Raw genomic sequence first — 26877 nt, 5'->3', positions numbered from 1 at the left:
TGTATATATACACACAAGTATGTGCCTGGAATTAAGCTTCAAATTATAATATCCAAACAGGAGAAGACCCTGCGCAACATGAAGCTTGTATAGTCAGTGACATAAATAATCAGACCTGTAACCATGACAACAAAAGGCTTAAATGCAATTTGCAGTGGTGGAGGAAGTGTAGGAAGTACTCAGATCCTTTAATCACGTATACCATTACAACTATACACATCAAAATACTCTATTACTCCATTGCACTGATTGCAAATATGACTAAAGTAAGAGTTAATTTGTAAAATTGGATAAATTCACTTTAACTACCAAAAGGAAAAATAACATTGCAGAATGACCCCACGTAAGGCCTAAATTACTATGTAAACTATATTAGTGGATTATTTTACTGATGCATTAATGAGTACAGTGGTGGAAAAAGTACTCAGATCCTGTACTTAAATAACAGAGCCAATACAACAATATACAAGAAAAAGTCCTGCATTTGAAATCCTACTTAAGTAAAAGTATGTTATCAACTGAAGGTACTTAAAGAATGAAAAGTAAAAGTACTCATTGGGGCCCCTCTCAGTGTGTATTATACATATTATATATGACATCAGTAGATTATCAATACTGGTGCATCAGTGTTAGAGCAACATTTTACTGTTGTTAGGAGCCACAAGTTTAACGTTTTATGGTACTAGCAGAGAGTGAAATTCAATTATAGTACAAGTACCTCAAAATTGTTTTAAAGTACGGTACTTGAATAAATGCACTTGGTTACGTTCCACCACTAAATGTGGAAACGTTGCGGCGACTAGAGGTGCATCTACACTTAATCAGAAATGTTTCATGCTTAATAAAGTGAGCACATGTTTTAATCTATATATACAGTACCTATAATCTATGTGAGTAATAAATCCCTGGTCCCAAAGAACTAAAATAATCAGTCTGGAGGCATAAAATTCAAATGTCACAGGGTAAATCATGAAGCATTTATCACTTTAATGGTAATGTTAAAGCTTCAATACGGCCATTATTACAACAGTGAGCGATATGACAAAAGCTTAATGCACTATAGATATAGTTCAGGCTACAATATCAAAATTACTGAATATTTGAATGTCTGTATTTCCATTTTTTGACGGCTGGAATCGTTTTACAGATTCAGACTTTACATACAGAACATTAATGAAGCTCTGCTGAGGTCTCAAAACATAAAAAGGGTGTGTTGCTGTTGCAGCACCACACTGTAAAATGCAGTAGTCAGACCAGCTGGATCACCTACATTAAAATACTGCGTACACATCAACACATCAATAATTTACTGCTCTGAAAGGCTCAAAGCTTCAAAATCAGTGCTTTATATCTCAGTATGTTTGCTTTTTATTGCATTTTTTAATGCAAGTCTTTTAGTTGCTGGAATACAACCAACAGGATTTAGTCACACAATGAAATTCAGATGGAACTTCCCGTAGTTTCAAACTGATTGATAAGTCTTTAGTACATTCACACACACACACACACACACACACACACACACACACACACACACACACACACACACACTCAATGTTCTTTCTGATGCTGTTTAAGGTTTGTTTACCTCGGTAATCTCTGTAAGGCTAAGGCTACAAGTAAAACAGGCCTGTATCTTCAAAGGTTTAGAAGCAGCACAAATAAAAAGGCACATTACTCCTATCTGTAACTTCATTAACTTACTATAATCCACTGGTTTTATTTTTTATTTGCCCTGAGATGAATCTATGGGGTCAGCAGATGATAACGAGGGCGGACCAAACATAAGACACAAAATTCTACAAACCAAGTTTATTTTTAGTTTTTGGATTCCTCTCTGATCTTTGCTTCTTTCTTGTTAAATGCAATAAAGTTTGACCTTCTCAGGCCTCTAAAAATGATTAAAGTGAATTAATCTGAAAATGGAAAATCCCTCTATCGAACTGCTCATGTGTTCATGATTTATTGATACGAAACCTGTTCTGAGGAATCACAAGCAGACTTTGCTTTGTAGTGAGGGGTCATAAGACAAAAAAGGCTTTTTTTTTTTTGCAGATGGAACTGTAACAAATACATAAAAGCCTCAATGATGAGGCCAAACTCATGATTAAGTTCCACAAAAAATGTTCAAAATCATGAAAATGCTAAACGCAGAGGAACAAATCAAACCCTTTGATGGGTTTAGTTAGCCAGGACAAAGAGTTGGCAATCAAAAGCAGAAAAAAATACACCTTTTATTTGTCTGTAGCATCTTGTTAGCTAACAAGCTACTCACCAATCCATCAAGGACCTGACTATGACCACAGGACACTTGAGACATCATCTGTCTTATGCTCAATGAACATCTCCAATATGTAAACCGCAGTGTCCGACTTTACACTACTAATATATATTTTTCACAAAATGCAGTAAATAATGTAGCTTTTGTTGGAAGGCAACTTTGACAGATCCAGGCAACAAGTCCCTCCCTGTGTTTTTATGCCAAGCTAGGCTAACCACATCCTAGACACACTGATATATCACCTGGTTAGAAAACAAACAAGAATATTTCCCACAATGTCTTTAATGATTCATTTTCTTCTCATTTTTGCCAACTTTGAGGACAGAGCACTTAAAACTACACCAGTTTATTGATTTATTATTCTAATATAAACCTGTAAAATAACACAATTTTATATTGTTCGTCTCCCTAAAGTCTGTCTTGTTTTCAGACTTTAACACTTTTAAGGGTTAAATTTTCAGGAGGAATTACAGAAATATAAATATAATATTCATGATCAGAGCACTCACATAAACTGTCAGACCAAGACTTCATGGTGCAAATATTTGATTTCAGAGGAAATGCAAGTGTCCTCTCAGCTGTGGTGATTAACAGCCTGGTGATTTTGTAGAGAAACGTGATCTCACACAGGACTCATGTACCCTGGTGAGAGAATATATAAGCTGCTGTTACCACTGGCCTCCAGTAGGGGGAGGAAGCACGTGTCTGTTTCAACTTCCACAAAGCTGAAGTGAACCCCCCCACCCCCCAACCATGAGGCTCCAGCATGACACTCATGTAGCAACAGGCCTCAACTATAACACTCACATCAGCCTTTTGCTGACAAAACTGAGCATGAGCTGTTCCAGTCTCATGTACTCGCAGTTCTGCTTTGTTTCACAGATCAAATCTCAAGGTCACAATCAGCGTAGTACTCAGATCCTTTACTTAAGGAAAAGTAGAAATACCACTTTCTAAAAATACTCAACTTTACAAGAGTCCTGATTCAAAATCTGATTGTAGTAAAAGCAGGCTACAGAAGTGTTATCACCAAATATAATGAAAGTCTGGAGCCAGTTTCACATGTTATGTTCTCCTGGGAATGTAAGTAGAACAGTACTGCATCATATCCTGTGAGAATATATATTTATCTCCTCCAGACCTCTTGCAACACACTTTTTTTCTGGTATCAGCAGGCGAAACAGACTGCAGCCGATACAAAACTCTGCTGTCAGACTTTCAACATTTTCTGAAAACAGCGACCACGTGACGCCAGTCTGCCTTTCACTGGTTACCTCTAATCAATTTTAAAATTTTACCGCTTGTTTTTGAGGTCGAGAGCTGCTTCTGATCCTCCGGCAGCAGGCCTCACCTGGCCAGACACCTCAGCTGTGGAACACCCTGCAGGAGGATCTCAGGCGAACTTACTGTGTTAAATCACTTTTTAAAACTCACTTTTATCTCATGGCTTTTTATCAACCGACTATATTTGCTGTAATTATGTAAATTATATTGCTTCATATGTTCTTTTTTTATTTTTATTTATGTTTATTATGTGTTTTTACTGTAAAGCAATTTGAAATGGTTTAGAAAGGTTCTATATAACACAATTATTATTATTAATATTATTATATGTTTTTTATGTAAAAATGCCTACTTACTGTAAATGTTGAATACATTTTATGTAGTATTCAGTACAGTATTCCCCTCTGAAAGGTAGTGGAGTAGAATCGAATGCAGTATGAAATGGAAAAACTCTGGTTCCTCAGAACTGTAATTCAGTACAATACTTGGGTAAATGTGCTTAATTATATTCCCCCACTGCCTGAAATTACATTTATATACATCTACAATAGCAGCACCTTCATCATTTTTAGCTTTTAAACATTGCCTCACACGGTTTGTGCGACACGTCAATAAATACTATAGTACAGCTTTGACTGTAGCACTACAGTGTGGAGGCGAGCAGCTGGAGAGGCTTTTACCTATAAATCTCCTCCTGTGTGTCAGGATCAGGCTGCAGCAGACTGCCTGCAGGAACACAACAGGCTTCAGGCTGCAGCTCTGCTTTGTCCTCTGCATGTCAGTGAGAGCTGCAGCAGCACAGCAGCAGAGCTTCACTGCTGATGAAAACTGGTATTCTGCAGTGAAGCACACCCGTGATGTTTTCACAGAGAAATAAAATAAACGTGTCAGCATGTTTGACGTTCAACACCTTAGATCATCAGAAAATGAGAACAGATGCAACACTTTAGTCAGATCAGACTTATTAATGTGAAGCGATGATGGCGGAAATCCCCTTCAGCTGCTGCTGCTGTGTTTCTGACGAGGGTTGGAGGAAGTATTCTGATCCTTTACTCGGGTAAAAGTACTAATACTAGACTGTAAAAATACTTAAAAATGCTGCTAATCTAAACACATGTAAGTATTATCAGGAAAATGTACTAAGTATTAAAGTACTCAATGCAAAAGTCCTGTGACTGTTGTACTAAGATTCTTATTACTGATGTATTAATGTAAAAGCAGGATTTTACTGTTGTACTCACTAATTATGAACTGTTTTGTGTAGCACTACAACTAATAATTATTTCCATAATGGATTAATCTGCTTATTATTTTCTTCATTTATTAATTGTTTGTTTGGTTTGTAAAAATCCTGGAAATAGTGAGAAATGTCGTCACAATTAGCCAGAGGCCAAAGTGACGTTGCCACAAAACCAATATTCAAAACGATTCAAAATACACTAAAATGATAAAGATAATTAAAAGGAAAAAAGCAAAATGAAGTGTTTTAAACATGAAAAAATTACTTAAAGGATTAGAAAATCAATTTTCTGTCAATTATCTGGTAAATCGATCTTTCCAGGTGAGCTTCAGATGTAATCTGTGTCAGGCTGGTACTCAAATCAGGACTCAGATGCAGAGATTTCGATGAACGCAGGTTTATTATCACACAACCCAGTGACCTCTTCGCTGAGTGACAAAGCATTAGGCTGTGAAATTATTCTGAGGTTCATCTTGGCAAGGTAGCAGAAATCACTCACTATACAATGCTATGAAATAAACAATATAACAAAGAATGCTCCTAATGGAGGATAAGGAAAAGAACACTTAGGCTACAAAATATAAGCAAACAAAATCACTCCTGAGGGAGGATGAACTTAAAAAGGCTAAAAACACTCCAAAAGGGAGGAACCCGGACTAGAGAAAATAACCAAAAAAATAAAACTCACTCCTAAAATACAGGACCTACAAGTGATAAAGAACAATGGCTATGAAACAAAAGCACTATTAAAGAGGATTTTGGCACTACTATGAACAAAACAAAGAACAAGACCCAAAAACTAAACTATGAAACTTACAAACAAAAAAATCACTCTCAAAGAGAAACAAGGCTTACATGGATAAACTGTGACTGTGGCAGGGACAAAGACAGGCTCGGGTCACTCGACCCACAGACAAAGACTGGCACAAGACAAGGAGACGCAGACTATTTAACCACATGGAGGGTAATGGGGAACAGGTGGAGACAATAGGTAATCAAGGCGGACACACCGGTGACACACGAGGAAGGGCAAGTGCTCTGAAACGAGAGGAGAGTTAGACCTTCAAAAATAAAACAGGAAATGACAAGACAGAAAACCCAAGACAAGACGAACCTCACCACGGTGTGACAATCTTTTGGGTAGTTTAATTTAAAACAAAACATATTTTATTCTATATTCTGACTTGATGGTTTAACATTTATTTGTTTCTTTCTTTATTCATTTATTTTACTAACTTACTTGGACGTCGTGTTGTGGCTTAATTGTACTATATGTACAATAAGACTATAATGTAAAGAAAACAATTACTGTTGACAGTGTGAACTGAGACGTTTTCTTCTCTTCTTACTTGATTGTATTGTCTGGATTCTAATCTCTCATAAAATGTCCATGCATCAGTATCACTGCTGACAAAAAAAACACCACATTATGTGAGCAAAATGTGCCTTTATTTCCAATTTGAAACAAAAACAGCTGATTTTTAGCAACTTGGAAAAACTATTTTGAAAAGCCTAAAACAAAGCTGCGGTTAACTGGTTGATTTCAAGTAATAAAAGGTTTTTTGAGTATGTCTGTGTCTCATCGCTCTACCTCTGTCTGACTCATTTCTCATCTGTGCGATACAATAAAGATTTTTAAGATCTCTAAATGGTTAAAGCTTGTAGAAACAGGCAACAAACTTTGCAGTGTTGCATCAACACCAACAAAGGAGAGAAGCAGCGATAGGGAGTAACAAAAAGTTTGTTTTGATCAGCACGGCCCAGAAAACAATATCTGTGAATGAAGACTGGAAAGACAGCTTTGCTATTCTCAGATTTTTACCAGTAATGGAGTTAAACAATTAAAGGTTTGTCCTGAGGGTGGCGCCAGAGAGAAGGCCACATTGCTAACTAGAATCAAAACTGAACTTTGATCAGTCTAAGATGGACGTAATCAGCCTCAGTTATACTCAGTTAGGCTCAGCTGTGCTTTGAGTTGACTGCCAGCGTTAGCATAACGCTAACGTGGACAAAGAGCACACGAAGAATGATGCATGTTAATAGCTGCTAGATACTTATGTCGATGTTTGCATGCTACAGTGACATGCACGGTTTGCATAGTTTTTTGCAGCTAAAGCCCCTTTCAGACACGCACCCTTCAGACTAATCTAAAACAGTTTAACGTGGATGAAGATGAGCCCTGACCACTTGGATGTCAAAGTCACGACGCCAGTCTTACGAAGTCAGACCCGAAATATTTCTGTAACACTTTCAACACAAGTCTGAACTGAATGTTGTGAGATTAATGTAAAGACTGCAGCAGAAACCTGGAACGGAACGTGCACAGAGAGACTAAATACATATCTTTTCATTTCTATCATCACTATAATACATGTAGCATCTTAATCAGCATCTCTTGTGCACAAAACAGGTTTAAGAAAATAGGAAATTTTTAGATGCCTAGGAGGATATTTTTTTTTATTTATTCATGCCAGCTGCACGGATGAATAAACAAGTATCCAGCAGTTTACATGAAGCTTGTGAGCAAACTGGAATTAAATGAGTACCGTCTGAGTGTTCTGTCGTTCAGTGCTTGTGCGCTGTTGGAGATGATAAAACAGGAAGCAAAATTTGCTAACAAAGAACATTAAATTACCTTTTTCTCTAAAACTGCGGTCATGTCTGAACAAAGCTGAAAGGAAGATGAATGTGAAAGTCTCCTCTGTCAGGATAACACAATGCACTTTAAAAGACAGACAGAGGCGCCAGTGTTATGTATATTGTGTCTGAAAAGGGCTTATGCTAGCATTTAGCTAGCGTAGATAGCTAGCATTGTCAGAATGCTAATGCTAGCATGTTGTCAAGATATTTCACGGCTGAAAAGAATATAACTTGATAGAAATTACAATACTTTTCGGTGTATGTAGTTGTTTAAACCCCTGAGAAAAGCTGCCTCCTCTACCCTCAAAGTTGAAGGTGATTGGTCGAGAGCTGCTTTTACGTAACAATATAGCCGCACACTGATTGGCTTATTTGGAAGGTATGTTTCTTTTCTTAAAAAACAGCTGCATGTTCATGAAAGAGTGCAAAGAAACACAATATTAAGTTTCTTCTTCAATGTCCTCCACTATCTGTTTAGCTTTTAAAGATCTAATATATATCATAGGAATCTAATGTCTTTGGGATTCTCTGCTTTCCAAGATGTAAACATGTTTTATTCTATCTCTTCAAGTGAACACGTAAATCTGTTTCTCAGCCACATCATCATTTATCTAAAGCACTTTCTCTTTATGTTTGTCAGAAGAAACAATTATTGAGTAAACAGGTGACAACATTTCAACTGAAAAAGATGGATTGACTGAATCAGAGAATTTGTCTCGCAAACAACAAAAACACTGAAGGTTGTTCACTCTCAGTGATAAATGAAACAGATGCAACAATGACAATTTACGTAATTTAAGAAAAAATCAAATAAGATCTATTTTAATTTTATCAAATTATTTGACAATTTCTTGTTATTAAAAAAAAATACAATTTCTCTTTTAAATCAAATAACTTCATCCAGCCTTCAATTCAAGTCAATTATGACTATTATTGTTATTATTATCATTTGTTGATGAGGTGACTTGCTGCCGTCAATCAAACACTGTGGGTGGACTCTCATTGGCTTACAGATGCCCAGTGGAGTTTGAACAGCAACAGTGATGTTTGCAGGCAGTGTTGAGTAAATTTCTTTCCACATAAAACAATTCAAAGTCGAATTTTGTTTGAAATCCTGTGGCTGTCTTCTTCTTCCCTGCCTTTGCTGGTGCATTGCTGTGTTTCTCGGCGTTTCGCCGCCACCTGAGATCAGTGGAATAATGCACGAACAAAACAGGGACCGCTCAACGAAAACAGCTCCACAGCGCTTCAAGAGGTCAGAAACTCCACAGGGAACCTTTAATGTTTCTAAACACAAAACCAAAAACATTGCAGAACTTGTAACAGGAAATGAAAAAGGTAACTGAGGGCGTGTGGAGGAGTGAAACTTCTCCACATAAAAAAGAAAATACTGTAGGCTTTAAAACAATATGTTTTCAGACTCTATTTACTCTGTGTTGGACATCATCTGCATCCTCCCTGCTCTTATTTATCTTCCTCCTCCTCCTCCTCCTCCTCCTCCTCTTCATCGTCGTCCTCACCATCACTGTCCTCTAACAGTCGGGACTGGAGAGCCAGCCGCTGCGCCACGGCTGTTACCATGGCAGCGCCCTTCCCGCTGCCGTCCTCTGAGACCAGGAAGGTGATGTCACACTTGGGGGCGAGGAGGCGCACCGTCGCCTGGAGCTCCTCACTGAAACTACAGAGGGGAGGAGAGGAGGGGGGAGAGAGAAGGGATTGAATAGGAAAAAAAAGAGGGAGGACGGAGAAAGAGATGAGAAAATATTGAAGGAAAGAAGAAGAAAGAGAAATAAGTATCTCCTCCCTGCCATTATCATAACAAAATGATTTGATTAGATTCAACTTTATTGACAAGTGCTGAGATAATGAAACCAGAAGTGCAAAAAGCAGTAATGTGCAGAATAATGTGCATATATTAAAGTGCTGCTGCTGCAGAGCTGCGTTGTGACAGAAATAACTGTGAAGGACAGAGAAGGGGCGGGACTTTAAATAAACTGTGCGATGGTTTGATGCATGGTATTTTCTCAACATGCTGTTCTTCTCACAAAGCCAGGAAGTTTGTCAATGTGTCAACAACCAGCACCACCTCCTGCCTGTTCACACCATAAATATGATTTCACATCTCTTCAAAACTGAGAGAAAAAAGGAGAAGAAGACTTCCTCCTGGTTCATTTGTATAGTGGCTGTTTTCCTGTCAGCGCTGGCTCAATGATAGCTTGAATTTGTAGAAATGCACGACATGAAATTATAGAATTCGCTTTAACGCTCACTGATAAATGTGGGAACCAGTTAAAATTCCCACTTTATTGCTGCTTGAAACTCTATTTTCAAGAGAGTTTGTCCATTAGACTCAGAAATGCTGAATCGATCACTTTTAAATCCAAGCCTTTACAGTGTTATATTGACGTTTTATCTCCCTCATATTCCCTCTTACTTGGGGTGTTTTCTGTAGACCGTCCCATCCACCCCCACGGTGGTCTTCAATTGGCCCCCCCCGCGGTTGACACGGATACGGTTGGCGAGGGTTGCCAGGGCAGCGGCACAGAGACAGGCGGAGCGTGAGGAGATGGTGTCACAGACGAGACGCACCACACGGGAGTCGACCGAATTCCACTTCAAACCCAAGTTGGTCAAAATTCTCTGAGTGTTTTCCAGGCCGCTGTCCCGCCTGAATCAGACACACAGACAGGAAGTAAAAACAACATGGAGGATCGACGAGGATGTGTGAATGAAGAAAAAAACAAGTCAAATTTAATTTAGCTGAAGAGAGACTAATCCATTGACCTTATGTGTTTCAGTAACAGTAGGACTTAAAGGAAGCTGTCGGAGAGGACGTTTGTCTTAACGGGACAGTACTACCGAACTACACTAACCAATTGCATCACTGTGCAGAAGGAAGCATCGGCTCATGGGCGAAGGGCTCGTGCTTGTGAAAGCACGAGATGAAAACATTGGTTTCCTCCGCGGCTGAACTGTAACGCTAGCTAGCTTAGCTTAGTTTAGGAATAAACTAATCTCCACCAGCTAGCAATGTCAGACTAGGGTTCAGGGAGGAGATGCACGCTTCCATCTGTGCAAACAACTGATTTAAATTTACAAGAAACTACTCAATTGGATCAGTTTTCAGCCAGATTAGAACCACTGACGAATGTTGGATGAATGATTTAAGAAGCCTTCCTCGGACACTCACTCCTCGATCTCAGAGATGAACTTCGTCTCGAATTTGCCCGGAGTCAGCAGCGCCTCTGAGGTCTGTCCCTTAAACAGCAGCTCGTCCTCCGTCAGCCTCACCAGCAGCAGTCGAACGATTTCCCCCAAATACATGCCACTGATCATCTTCTCGAAGCTGCAGGAGACGACAAGCAGAGGAGCAAAGACGACAGAAAGAGGCCAAAAGTGTCTATCAGTCACCAAAAAATGAGTAAAAGGTTCAAAACTGAAACACACACTTTGTAGTTTACGTGTTTAATCTGTTTTCTCTTGATTTTCTATTATTAGCAGCATTTTCTGAACTGAAACTTTAGCAACTGCAATTGTTAAATGGATTGTTGTGACATTTGGTGCAGATATTGGTGATCATCAGGGGTTGAATTCTAACGACTTCCGGCACATCTTTTTTTTTTTTTTCCTTTTGTGCCACAAACACGAGTGACCTGACCATGACCAAATACCTGCAGAACTAATGACATTTCCATCACCCTCAGCTACTTTCTGTTTAGGACGAATTAGCAAATATGAGCATGCTAACACTGTGAAAAAAGATGGTGAACATGGTAAACATGATACCTGCTAAACATCAGCATGTTGGCATTATCACTGTGAGCATGTTAGCATGCTGACGTTAGCATTTAGCTCAAAGTACAGCCTCCCAGAGCTGCTAGCATGCTAGCACCCCTTTCCGAGAAAATCTGTAAGACTGGAATTGATCAGCATTGGTCATTGTTTTCAAAGTCACTGACAGCTGTATCAACACGCGGCCCACAACAACCACCAAAATTTGGATTCTGGTGTTGACACATGTCTGAAACCAACCAATCAGCTCTGACTTTGACTGGGATTGTTAACGTGAAACACCCATAAACATTATTTTCATTATTGATAAGATGCTTTCTATTTTAATTATCTTTTGTTTGCCCAGCAGTCTAAAACTTGAAGATACTCCATTTACTATGATAATATAAAACAGAGAAATCTTCATATTTAAGAGGCTGGAAGAAGAAAATATTTGACATTTATTCTTGACAAATTACTTTAACAGCCAATTTTCAGTGTATCGACTCATCGTTTCAGCTGCAAACACATTTTCCAAATGATCATCATACGTACGTGTGGACGCCAGGGTTGATGGACGTCTTGTCCACCACCACGTCAAACTCCGTCAGGATGTCTGCCAGGGAGCCGTCGTCTCCGAAGCCGCCCCACTCTGTGTTGATGCACATCCGCCCGTCCTCCCCCTCCACGCGCTTCACGTTCTTCATCTCCTCCATGTAGCAGGCGTTGGTTCCCGTACCTACAGAGGAAGAGGAGCACGACGGAGGATCAAGCAGATTGCCTCAGATTTTTTTTTTTTTTGTTTCTTTTTGGTGCCACAAGGCTCAGCTGCCATCTTGACCACCATCATTATTTTCAGTTTTTCTATAAAAACTAAATCTTGGAATTCAGTTTGATCATCAAAAAGCCTGCATGTTCTCTTCTAAAGTCATGACTACATCAACACCCTTTCATTAGAAAGCTACTAGAAAGCTTTGAAAATGACTCGAGGTCCAAGATAAAACATCTTGGTCGTGATCCAGCTGACAGTCAACAAGATGCACTTTTTCAGGTTTGGCCCACAAGACATGCTGCTATGACAACAGTTCCGGGTGAGTTTTAAAGCAGCTTTGAAGAACCCCCCAAAAAAACAACTCCTGTCAAATTATTAACATTATAATGTGATTAACTCGGACACCAGTGTACGAGGAATGTGGACCTGGTTGCTGCTCATACTCTGAAACAAATACACAACAATCGAAGCTTGTTCTCCACCGCCTTTATTTCACTCTGCGTCTCCAACACACAAACACAAACAGACGGGCGGCGTAATGATCATCCAGCGAGCTCTCAAAGCAAACTTATTACAGCAGAGAAAGGAGACGTTTCACTGCTGCAGCATGACCCTCATTACATCTAATGTGATCATTCTGTCGAGGCGCCTCTCCTGCTCACCAGGTAAAACACATTACGTTTGTTAGGTAAGACTCAACATGTTCTGTACGGCTCGGTAACACCTGAGAGGAGCTGTTGTTCACGATTAGCTGTGAGAGTGAAGAACAGCCTCCTGGGCTATGTGGGTTTCTAACAACACCAATTATTGCATCTGCGAGGTTGGAATAATACTTTGAAGAAACATTTATCGACTGCATATTAAAGTTATAATCAAATAACAGGCTTGAAAGGCCGTTTCCTCCTTCACAGAGAACAGCAGCTGTCATGTCAGCTAGAATTTTTTGTCAGACGGTCTTGACATCCACTGTGAAATTGAACCACTTAGCAAGGCATTATCGTTAAGCATAGCCTCCCGATATAATATATTTTTATTGTCTATTTGTTCTTTGTTTGTGATAAGTCTGATCTTATTTTATCTTACATTACTTCCTTCCAGCTTCTGTTCCACTGTTGTACCTCAATAAAATCTCTCACTCAACATTTCTTTCATCTTCCCAAAAAAATGAAGTGTGTTCCTTGATATGATGTTTATAGCTGAGGCTGATTAGTTCTGGTATTTGGTCATAAACCAAAGTGTTGGACAAAGGAAAAGGCAAACGGATCGCTGAAGGCATTATAATTCATCCTGAGGGGAAAATTAATGTGTGAACCAATTTCACGGAAAACCAAATATCCTGTCTGCCTTCTTAGGGCTGATTTTATGTGAAGTGGTTTACGCAGATCTAACACCATCACCCCACAGATACACTGCAAAAGCATTACAGGCTTTCAGAGAGATCCTTCTGACGACTACTAGTACTACTACAGATGTAATGCTGCAGATATTAAAATATCAAGTTCAATTATTTAAAAATCACTTCATTCACTGCTCAGTTTTTACGCCGATGATCCTCGCCTATTTCAAAACAAGTTCCTGTAATTTGTCAGTGCTGTCTGTAGCAATGACTTTAGTTACCAACAAATCAGACAAATATATCGCTTCATATAAACTCCTGTAACATTAATCCCATCTGAATGAGGCTTCAGTTCACTTTTCTCTGGGAAGGGCAGCAGTAACACTCTGCTTCATGATATCCACTGAATCTTTTCATGAAGACAGAAAATAAGGCTAAAATAAGGCTCAGTAGTCTGGTACCATGCAAGTTTATATATGGTACGTATATAAAGTGGTGGAATGTAATATACACTTGTACCTTACTACTACACCTATTTGACAACACCTGTAACTTTGCAGATTTTGATTAGAATGCGAAATACAAATCAACAAATAAATGAAATGAAGCTGTTTTTTTATGGAAACATAAGGTTACCAATGATCATGCCGATCTCGCAGCTCTGGTCCTTGTAGCCGCAGCTCATCATTGTCCCCACGGTGTCGTTCACCATGGCAACTGAACCTATATCATAGTCCTGCGGAGAGACACAGCAATAGACAGGTGTGTTTATGTCTGCCTATTTATAATCTGTGTACCAAACAACCTGCCTGCACAACACCATGATACAAGAGAAGCTGCAGATTGTGACGCTGGTTTTAATGAGAGTCTGAGCTGCATTCTGACAGACAGCAAAGAAACCAGAGACGAAGGGACAAATAACATCCAATCAGCTCATGAACATCCAGAAATTTTACATCAAAAACATCCAAAAACTTTTTGAAAGATAACTGCATGCATACATATTGAAATTGTGTGTTTTATTTGACCAAGAGACCAAAACACAAAGATATTCCATTGACTTATCGTTGGTGTTCACAACATAACATCTCAATCTTGCAACCATCACATGAGCCTCAATGTTTTAGACTGACCCCTCTCCTGCGAACGGCGTCTTTCAGCAACATCACCACGTCTTTTCCCTCCACTCCGGAGCATTTGAAGCCTTTGGTCCAGCGGATCAGGATGCTCTGTGTGTGTGAGAGAGAAAACTTTATTTAAAAATTGAGCACGAAAGACAAAAATGTCTTTGAAGACTGAGGTAATTTCCTTCTAACAACACCTATAGTATGAAGGACCTCATGCAAGAACATTTACATTGTGCTTTTTTCTGTGAGGTTTTTTTTGGACGAGTGTTTCAAGTCAAACTCTGTTAACGTCAGCCTGATGAACGCCGCCTGTTCATGAGGAGTTAGATTAGATTTTATCATTAGTGCGATTAACACCACTAAAATGATCACGTTAGGCTGCCTGTTCTGCTCTGTTTTTGGGAAAGTTTCATTCAAAAAAATATTACTGAAGAGTAACAAGCAAATTTCACACAGTTGAGCTTCAAGTGCTGCTGTCAGAAATCAGCAGAAGAAGGACAGCAGGTTTTAGAGGACCCGGAATATTTATATATTCCACCTTCGTACAATCATGTGTTCACGAAGTGGTGATCCTCGCTCCATCCTTGCTTGTGAACGACTGAGCCTTTCCAGGAAGCTCCTTTCATACCCAATCATTCCTTCACCTGTTATCAATCAACCTGTTTACCTGTGGAATGTTCCAAACAGGTGTTTTTGGAGTGTTCCACTACTTTCCCAGTCTTTTGTTGCTCCTGTCCCAACTTGTTTGAAATGTGTTGCTGTATCAAACTCAGAATAAGCAGATATTTACAAAGATCAATGAAGTTGATGATGTCAAACATTAAATATATTGTCTTTGTACTGTTCTACCATTGCAGACCCTTGAACATGACTTGTACAACAAATTTGGACCAGCTGTAAGCTTCAGTCGCAACTCAGAGAAAACATGAGAAAAATGGTGAAACAACAATTCTCTGAACAACAAATCAGTTGATCCGTTCTTACATGAGGCCCAATGGTGTTCATTTGAGGACAGATACTGAAGAAAAACATGTTGTGTGTGAATGTGTGTGTGTTTGTGTGAGACCTTGTCGATTTCCTTCTGTTCACAGGGGAAAGAGAAGGTGAAGCCCAGAGGAAGAGTTTGTCCCTTCAGTTCCCGAGAGATGACGAATTCACTGAGACAAGCCGCGATGTGGTCGAACAGCTGGACAGAGAGACAGAACATCAAATGATGTATGCAGACAGAGGAGGTCAGGAAGTAATACTGACTGCAAACATAAGGGCAAAACTCCACAGGGAAACTCGAGGTCATGCAATTAATCAAACTGTGCAGATTGTAAATAAAAGTCACACAAATACCGCTTCATTTCATCAGTTTAATATTCTGAGAGATTAAAAAAGAAATTTATGTGTGAGATTATTCTAATACCCTATTTTTTTCTGTTAATCCATTGACTGTTTGAATTTCTGTTTTCTTAAATATTTGTTTTCCTTCGAAGTGCCGCATGTGTGTCACCTGCTCTCCGCTTCCCAGCATCATTTCCTGTGGGATGGCACAGATCTGACTGTCCATCTTCACCACTTTCTGCTCTTCCTCCAGCACGCGGACATGAAGCACTCTGAAGTTCGTTCCACCGAGATCCAGCGCCAGGAAGTCGCCCTTCTCTGCAGGGAGGAACGGCGGATTGGTTGACCAAAGGTGGAAACATTTGCTATTTTTGTATTTCTGTACATTTAAGTCAATCTGTGATATAACTGGTTATGGTGGGGATTAAAATAACAGAAATACCATGTTACATGGTTTATGTGCCTGATATAATATTGGTTTAATGTCTTTTCTTTGACTGATGAGAGCATCTTTGTGTATGCAAACAGTGTGGAAGGAGCTTTTAACGCCCTGGTTAGTGTCTGCAGGTATTCCTTTCAGACTTCAAACAGCCCCAACAGCCTTCACCAATAACGTGAGCCTGTCTGTGGCCTGACAGGTGAAACCCAGGGCAAAATAAGTTACATCCTGCTCTATTTTTTCCACACTTGCTAATATAAAAATGTCAGTGTCAAAATGAAATGAACAAAACTTACATATCTGCATTAAGATAATGATAAAAAGATGAGTTGATTCCACAATCTGGTGTTTTACAGTGTAGGCCTCAGTTGCCCATATATCCATCAATTGAACTAAATCAGAAACAGCCTCACCCGTCCCGTCCGGTGTGGCCCTGACGAAGGTGGGCAGCATCTTGACAGCCGCCTTGTTATGACTGTGTTTCCCCAAACCTCGAGCCATAGATTTCTTCAGCCGAGCAGAAACCTCCTTCAGCTTCACCAGATGCAGACGGAAAGGCTTCAGGTAGTCCTGCACCTGCAGAGAGAGATCAGCAAAAGATCTATGAGTGATGTATAACATAAACAGAGATATTAAAGCAGACATGACTTAGAGAAAGCCAAACACTGAATAATAAGAGTACTAAATGATCAAATTTATATATAAAGCACTGTTTTTAACAAAGCTACAAAGTTCTGTAGCTGTGAAGCCGGATTAAAACATTTCAGGAGGCTGAACAGATTTTACATCATTCAGCCACAAGATGGCAGCATTTCCTGAACTTCTGCAGCATCACACCACAGACGGTGGACACCCACTGCTGCACCCTCTGATTTAAGACAAAATGTTGTTATCATCAGAATTATTAAGCTATGTGGTACATCAGGTCACACCTGTGCTCGAATGAACCTGAGTGACCTGTTACAGGATGTTGACCTTCCAGTTCTAATGCAGCTGTGGTCGTTCTACAGTCTGTGGCCACTTACATAACAAAGCTGATCAGGGTCTTATCTCAGCACGAGGAGTCCTTCTGAGAGTTCCTCTGAACATTTTTTGAGAAACACTTTGGGTAAAAAACAGAGAGGAGTCCTGAGCCGAGAGACGAGTTCATGAATGAACTCCCGCACTGATTGGTTGACAGGTCTGCGTCAGCGAGTGTGACATCAAATATTCATCAACCCAGAGGAAAGTAGTGGAAAGTACATTTACTTTAAGACTGAACTTGAGTGGAATTTGAATTATTTGTACTTTACTTGAGCATTTTCATCTTATGTTTCTTTAACTTGTACTCAGCTACAGTTCAGAGGGGAATTTTGTACTTTTTACTCCACTCCATGTAAAAACATTAATTAGGAGTTACTTTGCAGATTGAGATCATTAACACAAAATCAGATAATAGTTTATGATAACGATTATTATGTATTGAGCATAAACAACATTAGTGATGAACACATGAATACATCACAAATGCGTACTTTTACTTTTGGTACTTTCAGTGTATTTTGATGCTAATACACATGCTTAACATTTCCAATTACTTTTTACTCCACTGCTTTTATTTGATAACTTTATTTACAGGTTACTCTGCAGAGTCAGATTCATATCACGAAAATAATCAACAAATATTTTCTATTTTTATGTCACTAGTCTGGAAATTAGACTAAATATAAAAAGATATTCTTTCCTTTTATATTTTGATATGTTAATCCCTGTAACTGCAAAAGACGAAATAAAATGCATGCATGTCTCTAAGACCTCCTCTGTTTCTGTTAAATGAAATGTTTCAGCGGCAGCTTCTGCAGGAAGACGCCTGGCTGGTGCAACATATTATGATCCTCTGGAGATGGCAGAAACAATTTAAATCTCTCTTCCTGTTTTCCGCTTCCTTCAAAACTGGAAAAAAACTCTGCAACAACTTGTAAAAGCTGCACTGGGCAGCTGTAACGCACCACCCGGCATCTTTGTTTCTACATGTACATGTAGTTCTCTATTGAGTAGCATATAGGTGTGATTACACCCAAAGAGCACTTCCTGTGGTCAAATCTGCCATGGGAAAGTTTTCTTCTGAGTTTAAGTTCATGCAGACTGATTACAAGTGAAACTGAGGCTCACTGAGTGTTGGAACTCTTGGGCTGACTGGTTTGTTCAGGGAGATCGACAGGGAGTCGAGGATCAATATGATATAACAGGAAAATGACTAAAAATGAGCAGACATCAGTAGAGCAACACATTCATCACTAACCAGAAACATGAGGTGACTCACACAGGCAGAATGTTAACAAGGTTTTTTTTATATATATATAAAAAAAGACAGGAAGCTGCACATCATCATTTCAGGATGATGTGCAGCTTCCTGTCGGTACTGGCACTCCCAACACAATGAACTTCCTTTCTGGATAGTAAAGTCAAGCGTGAACTTGAGCCGAGTTTTTTGAGAGAAAAGTTTAAACAAAAATTCACGAGAGCATCTTTGTGTAAGGCCACAGAGAAGAGGATTCTGGGTAAAACCAGCTCACAGAAGCTTTCAGAGGCCTTCCTGAACTAAACTCACTGCAAGAGGACACTTTGTACTGTAAAATGCTGTGATCAAAGCGGACGTGATAACATTATATCTCATTTTAACTTTTTTTTTTTTTAACCAAATCCAGGTGTTTGTCAGTGAACAAGACTAAAAAAGACCCCCAGCACAGTCTGAGACAATCGAACAGCACCAACTGAAATCAGACTAACAGCTGATTGGACAGGGGAAGCTAGATGTCCCACATTGAAAAGTCTCATCTACAACCCTGATTCCAAAGAAGTTGGGACGCTGTGTAAAGCGTAAATGCACCGAGCACAAAGCACAGCTGATGGGAAAGTTGGTAGTTTTGCAGGTATTTGTTCAAAAAGTACCGGACACATGACCTGATGGTGGCGCCTGAGGAAAAGTCAGAGGATCACCAAAGTCAGAGGGATTCATCCTCTGGGAGCCATGACTGTCACTGCAGTACATCCAAGACTGGTTGAGATATTTCAGCTTGGATTGAAATATGGACAGACTGACACAGAGCCATGCTAGCTGCTAGCATTGCTAAAAACAGAAACAAAATTTACATCATGGAACATTTTGTGGCAGTGAGTTAAAATGTTCGGTTTTTGATATTTGTGTCTTCGTCGGGTCAAATTAACCAATATGAGTCGATCCAGAGACACCGGAACAAACACGCCCTTCTGACCGTGAGACTGAGTTTGTGAAATGTGTCTGGGCAGGACGTGTTTATGTGTCTGTCTGCTCAGCGCTGCAGGTTTTCAGGGACACCCGTGTGTCTGCATCCAGGTTTCAACACGGAGGCTCAGACTGGATCACAAACAGGACCAGTTTGCGGTGAGATAGTAGGATGGTGAGTATTTTCCTTGGCAGGCTGGTCAATATTTCTCACCATCGCACACGAGTACTATAGTGCCTGAAATACCTGAGACATGTCTCAACAGTCCTGCTGCTGTTATCTCCCAACAATATGATTCATATGATAATAATAATATCATGGAGGAACTGTGTGTCATTAATGTTAGCCGGAGGTCGGGCTAAAAGGCAGAATTTCATGGTTATGGTTATCTGATCAGTTATTGGCTCCTCACATGGGTCAACAAAAACATCTCAGATAGCAGATTTCAGATCTAATCAGCGTCCTAATGAACGCCGCTCTCCATAGTTACTGTTGCTATACCTGTCGCGCTTTCTATTTTCACACAGCACATATCCAGGTAATGGTTTTATGATGGTTTATATACCTTTGAAATAAGTAGCAATTTTTATACTCTGAGTGATTTCACGTCATCTCGCCTTACTACGTTCACAAAAAAAAAGTTTCAATTAAGCATGTAGCATTTATTTGATTAATGTCATCATTTTTGTTTTTGATCTATATTTTTCTGTATTTTTCACCTACTGGGAAGCACATTGGATCACATTTCTTCATATGAAATGTACTATATAAATAAAGTTTATTTGTTTATTTGTTTATTGTTATTGTTATTGTTATTGTTATTGTTATTCTTCTTCTTCTTCTTCTTATTATTATTATTATCATCATCATGGCTCAGATGTGGCAGCCCCGTGCAGTCTGTGTGATAATTTCCCAACAGTGTTTGAGTTAATCCTGGTTCTCGGACGGCATGAAGTGTGAATACAAACAGACGTCGCTCTTCTTCTTCTTCTTCTTTGTCTCTCTCATGGGTTACAGTAATTTTCCAGAGGCGTGTTTGTTCAGGCCTCATCTCACTCTTTCTCTGTTGCATTTAACTCTTTCTTCACCTCCTTCTCTCATGTTCTCACATGATCTCCTCCCTTTCTTTCCTTCTCTTGTCTCTACACGCTCACTCCTGCTTTTACCTCAGCAGAGGCGTGACTGGCTTCATTCCTCCATCATGACTGATGGTGTGGGCTATGAAAAGACTTCACAATGGCTTAAATCTCTGTGCATACACATCGACGTGCACAATATACAGTAATAATAAACCAGTGGTAGAAATATTCTGATCTTTTACTTCATTAGAAGTACTAATGCCACAGAGTAGAAATGCTGTGCTTTAAGTAGAAGTTTTTGAATTTAATTGATGAATTCTCATACATATCATTTTAATATTTGAGCTAGTAAATGTGAGACTAATGCTAATGAATTTGTATGTATATATGCTGTACAGTATATTATTTTATATACTGTTGAGTAGCTTGTGAATTTCTTCCCTGGACTTAGTCTTATTGATTTCCATTGAGAAACTGAGCCGTCCTTATTTGTATACACTTTTTGTACAAAATGTACATATATATGTGTGTGTGTGTGTGTGTATATATATATATATATATATATATATATATATATATATATATATATATATATATATATATATATATAATCTTATCTTAATAACATCCAATTTTATTTGATTACATTTTCCATTAATCAACCTGACTGTAAATGAAATTATCAAATAATAGTGAAATAAGAAGTACAATATTTGCATGTGAACCGTCGTGGAGTTGAAGCAGAAAGTAGCAGTAACTGATGCTGAAAATACTTTTACTTAATTAGTATTTAAAGTGAGGACTTTTACTTGTAATAATAATTATTGCACTGTTGCACTTTAACTTAAGTGAAGCTGAATTCTTGGCTGTGAACTGTCAGTCTTGTTGTTGGTGATAAACAGAGATAAACAAGGTGACCACGTGGCAGAGGGAAGAAGACGGTGCTGCTTGTCATCAGTGACTGAGCGCAATAATCACCAGCTGACTCATAAAAATCTGCAGGAGGTTTTGTAAGCGGAGCACTGGGTGTGACTCCTGCATCTGTCTCTCGGAGGCTGTTCAGACAGTGAACTAATGGTCATGAAGCCGAAAACTGGAAGTCTTCTATTGCAAGACTGCGGACAGTGAATCACGCTTCAGGTCATTCCTATTCATCTGTCACTGAACGGTCCTGTGACTGATCCTCAGACTAATATAAACTCTGCCTCAGAGGTCAGGGGGTCACTACGTTGGAGACACTGATTAAAAAGTCTCCATTCTTTTCACTCAGTTAGCACTTTTACCTTCACTAAAGTAAAAGCACCTCAGGGTAGAAATACTCCATTACAAGTAAAAGAGTTACGTTCAAAATCTAACTAAAGTACAAGTACATAAGTTTAACAGCAAAAAGTATTTAAATGATGAAAAGCAAAAGTGCTCATCACATGGTTGCTGTCAGCGTAACATTATGAATTACTTATGTAGCACTGAAGCTGGTCAGAATTAAGCTAATCTGAGTTCGTTTTTATACAGCAGACATGTATAATTAATATATCATGCACCATATTCTATAAACTCTGCATGTATATTGAATGTAAAACCAGAATCTTCAAGGTAGCTAAAGCTGTCAGATAAATGTTGTGGAGTAAAAAGTACAATATTAAAAACTGCACTGAAGTACATTATAGAATAAGTGTATTTCTTTTTAAATGCCTGAATGTGTTTATGTTGCTGTTAATCCAAAAAAAGCTCTTTGTTTTTTACCATTTGTTTCTCAATTTAGTCTCATTTTTACATTCTCAATGTTTCATTGTTTAGACTGCACAGTTTTTTTACTTAGTTTGTACAGTTTTTATTTATCTCTTTTTTAATATATGTCCTGTCACAAAAGGGTTGAAGAGTAAAGCAATTTCGATTCTCTGTTTGTCCTGTACATACTGCAGAATTGACAATAAAGCTGACTTTGACTTTGACTTTGACTCACTTATCAATGCGCTGATTTCCAGACATCTTCACAAACTGCTACTGTAGACTTTTATCAGCTTTCTTTAGCGTTAATGAAGTGTTTACACTGCTGCAGTGACGACCTTATCCTTTTCTCTTTGACTAACGCTAACTGTGGCTCGTCTGCACGGGCGGTGAGCAGAACTTAAAAACAACAACAATAAACGTGTTTCGTCGTCAGGTGAGACTTACCTCACTCAGAATATCCAGAGGGATGCCATCCAGGTGCAGGTTTGAGTTTTCTCCGCTCATTTTGATCTTCTCTGAAATCTGCGTGCCGTTCCGTCACTTCACTGCTCACCTGGACAGGTGAGGTTAAAGAGTCAGTTCATCTAAATGACAGGACATGGCGTGAAGACAGACAGTCTCAGATCTTCACTGCTGAGACTTATTCACTTAATACGCTGGAGGTGGAAGTTAGAGATGAATAACACATTGGAAGGAGACTCAGAGTCTCCAACCATTACACATTACATTTTACTCTTTTTGCTCATTGTTCATTTATATTCACAGAGCTTCTGTTTCTGGGTCCTTTCACAGGAAGTGTAAGAAGAGGGGTGTATGAGTATGAGTATGTTCATGTCACATACACGTTTAAGGTCAGACGGACTCAAAGTGGGATCTTTTTGGGGTTTTCTACTTTTGGTGCTTCACGTCACTCTTCTTTTGGCTTAATTTGGCCATTGGTCGTATCTTGTAGCTTTGCCTCCTTGATTTTAATAGACTCTTTAAGTTTCCTTTAATTTTTTTGTTTTTCACAGCTCAGTGATCGGCCTTGGTCCTCCTCACTGTTCAGAGCAGGGTGACTAACCACAGGGCTCTCCCCGACAGCCAACCTGCTGCCTGCTGTATTTATAAGACAGAAAAATATAGGCACAAGAGGGAGGTCTCAACCTTTAAGTTATGAGCACACCTCATGTTTAGGTAATGGAAGGCAACGCCATAGTAAGTTTAGCTCCGGTGCTGCTTACACATGGAAGGAATCATTACCTTTTGGATCGGGCTCGCTGCGTCATCAAGGCCTGACTCTCCTGGCAAGGATGCAGACTGCCTGATTTAGAAAGAGTCTCAACTACGTCTTGAAGGACTGCACTGTCTAACACGTGCGTTATTAACATGGCACCCAACCTCTGGAATGTCATGCTAAACTACAAGGACCGAAAACTCACCAATTACACAGCTCGTATCCAACATAGATGAGGCAAGGACAACTTCTATGTTGTCTGAGAGGCAAAACTCAGGGCAAAAACAACCACTCGCTGTTGCTTGTAAATCTTAAATGCTGTGAGTGCACACCAATAATAGATAATAATAATACATTTTATTTGTTAAAAACACCTTTCAGGACACTCAAGGACACTTTACAACACAAAGAATATCAAACAACAATACAATAAAACACAATAAAATAAATAAGTGATAAAAGATGGGCAGAATATGACCACTGCAGATTTCCATAGAGACTTCAAAAGAGTTCTCTGCATTTGTAAATTCAAGTCTTGATTCTTAAGCCTTAAATCTTAACATTATTTTGTCATGCATAAGTCAGCTGAGATGATGCATTCATGTGCAATCATGTTTCTTAATCAGCTCCTAATCAGAAGTTTGCTTTGAATGCGCTGTTGTTATGCAGCTAAGAAAAGTAAACAAACCACTCTGAACCCTTTTTGCCAAAGATCATGTGGCTTTACAGCACTGAACGCTGGTTTTTAGTGCACAAACAGGAAAGTCCAGTGACACACAAAAGGGGAAGAAGCCCATCTTTCACTTCCACCTGCTGGTGCATCCTCCCAACAGAACAGAGCAGTGGACCAGAGCGCATTATCATGTGAGTTCATCTTTTACAGGACTCTCTGTCTGCCTTACTACTGCTTCCACCTTCAGGCACCAACAACTGAACTTGACCTAATCGACAGCGGATCAGTTGAATGAAATGAATTCAGACACTTCATTCAACTGATCCGGTGTTACAAGAGTACAACTAAGTAGATGCGTATCAATAAAAATTCATTCTGTAGGCTGTGAAGTCCATTTCCCCCCCAAAGCCGTTAATTCATTTTTGTTTCAGTTTCAGTTTCACAGGCCTCATACTCAGCTATCACCCTCGTTTGTCAGTTTCCATGGCATGGGCTACTTGTAATGGAGTATTTTAACAAGGTGGTGTTGCTTTTAGTCAAATAATACTTTGCAAAACAAAGGTTGTGACATCTGTGACCTGAGGGGAAGCTCCAGCTGATGACAACACTCCAGATGAAGTTTTTGGGCGGAGTGTCTCTTTAAGATCACATTACAGCTCTTGTGGCTTTTGAACTCCACCTGTCTAAGGTGAATCCGACCAATAAGATGATTCCTGAGTCAGAGAAAGGGACTGTGCTAGTCACACTAAGGTATCTGCAACTATCAGAGAATGCCACCGGCCATGTTGAATGAATGAAAACCTGCAACTCTCACTTCCTTCCTGGAGGTTGTGTTTGAGCCACGCCCCACCAGAGTCACACCTGAGCAGGGGCGTAAAACATGTTTTGGCTCATTTCAGCTTTTGCCTTTTCTTTGATTCCAGATCTGACTGTCTGTTTTACTTTTACACCAGGCAGCTTCAAAATACATTTAAATGATGGATTTAATCACATGTAAAGTTCATCCAAAATCAAACCTGCAACCTGAACCAAAGTCCAGCTCTCCACAGGAGCAGCAAAGGGTTTAAAAGAGTATTTGAGTGAAGACGCCAGAAAACACAGCAGTGGGTTCATGAGACAACATCACTGCTGAAGTCATGGCCGGACAGGTGGAAATAAAGGTTTCAGATCAGGGGTCCAGGGGCCCCTTTGGCTCCTTTAAAGAGGAAGTAGACGGTTCCTGGCTGAAGTGAAGGAGCTGACATCGTGCCTCACACTTAAATGAGCACGTTTGATTCAAAACCCAAATCTCAGACAGAGAAGTTTTGGCTTCGCTTTGATAGAAAAGATCCTCATTAACCCGATCAAACAGCTGACATCTCCTCTGTGAACAGCTGGTCTGACGTGTAGAAGCATGTTGTCTTTGCAGCAGCAGTGAAAAGTAAAGTCACTCACCTTTGCGTCTTGCGCTGCGCTGCGCTGCTGTGCTCAGACTGACAGGAAGAAGTCAGTGTGTGAGAGTCGGACTCGGTTTGGGAGAGTGTTTACACCCACTGCATCTGAAGACGATTCATGTCGCAACACCAGGAGCGCGTCGGTCTCCTGAGCTGACAGGCGCGGAGGATGTCGGGCGCTGCTGTCATCCTTTACGCACGAATCGAAACAGTTTAATTCTCAGAACAAACCGAGAGTGACGCCCACACCCGAGCTCGGACGTGAGAACACCGTATTGTGGTCATGTGGGGTCCAAAAAGCAGGAGGGGAGCTGGTTTGGCTCGCAGCGGCAGGTGCTTCTCTGCGCGTAAAGGCGCACACGGAGCGCAAAGTCAAGCTTCTGTTCTGGGATCAGTACATCCCAAAATGTAATTATCATAAATGCTGGTTTAAGATGCATTTAAAAACTACAGTATATAATAGTAAGAAACTTGGCAACTTTTCACTTTTACTTAATTACAAAATTGAGGAACTTTACTCGTCTTTTCTTTTCATTGCACTTTCTACTTCACCACATTTATCTGACAGCTTTAGTTACTTTACAAATCAGGTTTATACATACATATAGATGAGCAGTAAATAATATATGGTGGTTTGCTATAAATCAAACTACCCAACAGTTTATACAAGTACAGATGAAACGATGAAAAAATCTGCAACTGTTTATTTTTTAGGAAACAACATTTAACTTCTCAAATGTGAAGATTTGCTTCTTTCCTTTTAATTATTTTATCAATTTTTATGTATTTTTTTTTTTAAAGAATTTTGAGGTTTGGACTAAACAAACATGGTGAAGGTGTCACTTGGGGCTCTGGCAGTTGTGACCACATTTCTCACTACTTACAGAGTTTTTACAAACCACACAGTCCATCAATCCAACTCAACCAACGACAGCAGTAAATTCCTGCTTTTATATTAATGCATGTGTAAAAATATGTGACGATATAATATATAGTAGTACAACAGTCACAGGGGAGCTTTTCTTGCATCGGGTGCTTTCAATACTTTCAGTACATTTTCCTGATTTCACTCTATAGCTTTACTTAAAGGGTCTGAACACTTCACTACCTCCACTGTCTGTTTTAATCAGATTAATCAATATGGTGTCAGAATCACATGTGCAATCATCACATGTGTGTGTGGAGGGGGGCTGTCCACAAACTTTTGGGCATAAAGTGTAAATAGTTTTTTTTAACCGTCATCCTTCATTTGAACTTGACTTTCACAGCCTTAAACTTCGG

General features: G+C 39.4%; 1 protein-coding gene across 1 annotated transcript; it reads right to left on the bottom strand.

The window, feature by feature from the left end:
* Positions 1-6235: 6235 nt before the first annotated feature.
* LOC121616902 (hexokinase-2-like) lies at positions 6236-25755 on the bottom strand. The gene is made up of 11 exons (XM_041951769.1): positions 25598-25755; positions 22719-22827; positions 16633-16795; positions 15950-16098; positions 15518-15637; positions 14458-14553; positions 13961-14060; positions 11772-11955; positions 10636-10791; positions 9880-10113; positions 6236-9123 (listed from the first exon to the last, which is right to left on the bottom strand). Exons 2-11 carry the CDS (start codon positions 22776-22778, stop codon positions 8910-8912), a joined length of 1476 nt encoding a protein of 491 aa, XP_041807703.1. The 5' UTR covers positions 22779-22827; positions 25598-25755; the 3' UTR covers positions 6236-8909.
* Between the last annotated feature and the right edge of the window lie 1122 nt (positions 25756-26877).

The sequence above is a fragment of the Chelmon rostratus genome, chromosome 14 (genome assembly GCF_017976325.1).
Source record: "Chelmon rostratus isolate fCheRos1 chromosome 14, fCheRos1.pri, whole genome shotgun sequence".
NCBI lineage: Eukaryota > Metazoa > Chordata > Actinopteri > Chaetodontiformes > Chaetodontidae > Chelmon > Chelmon rostratus.
This window is presented reverse-complemented; position numbering and strand designations above follow the sequence as displayed.

Excerpts from the sequence above, each read along its gene's own strand:
- LOC121616902 (XM_041951769.1), bottom strand. The coding sequence starts at position 22,778 with ATGAGCGGAGAAAACTCAAACCTGCACCTGGATGGCATCCCTCTGGAT. Across the intron at positions 16,796-22,718 it reads CTCTGGATATTCTGAGTGAG|GTGCAGGACTACCTGAAGCC; the intron begins GTAAGTCTCACC and ends CTCTCTCTGCAG. Across the intron at positions 16,099-16,632 it reads GGCCACACCGGACGGGACGG|AGAAGGGCGACTTCCTGGCG; the intron begins GTGAGGCTGTTT and ends TCCTCCCTGCAG.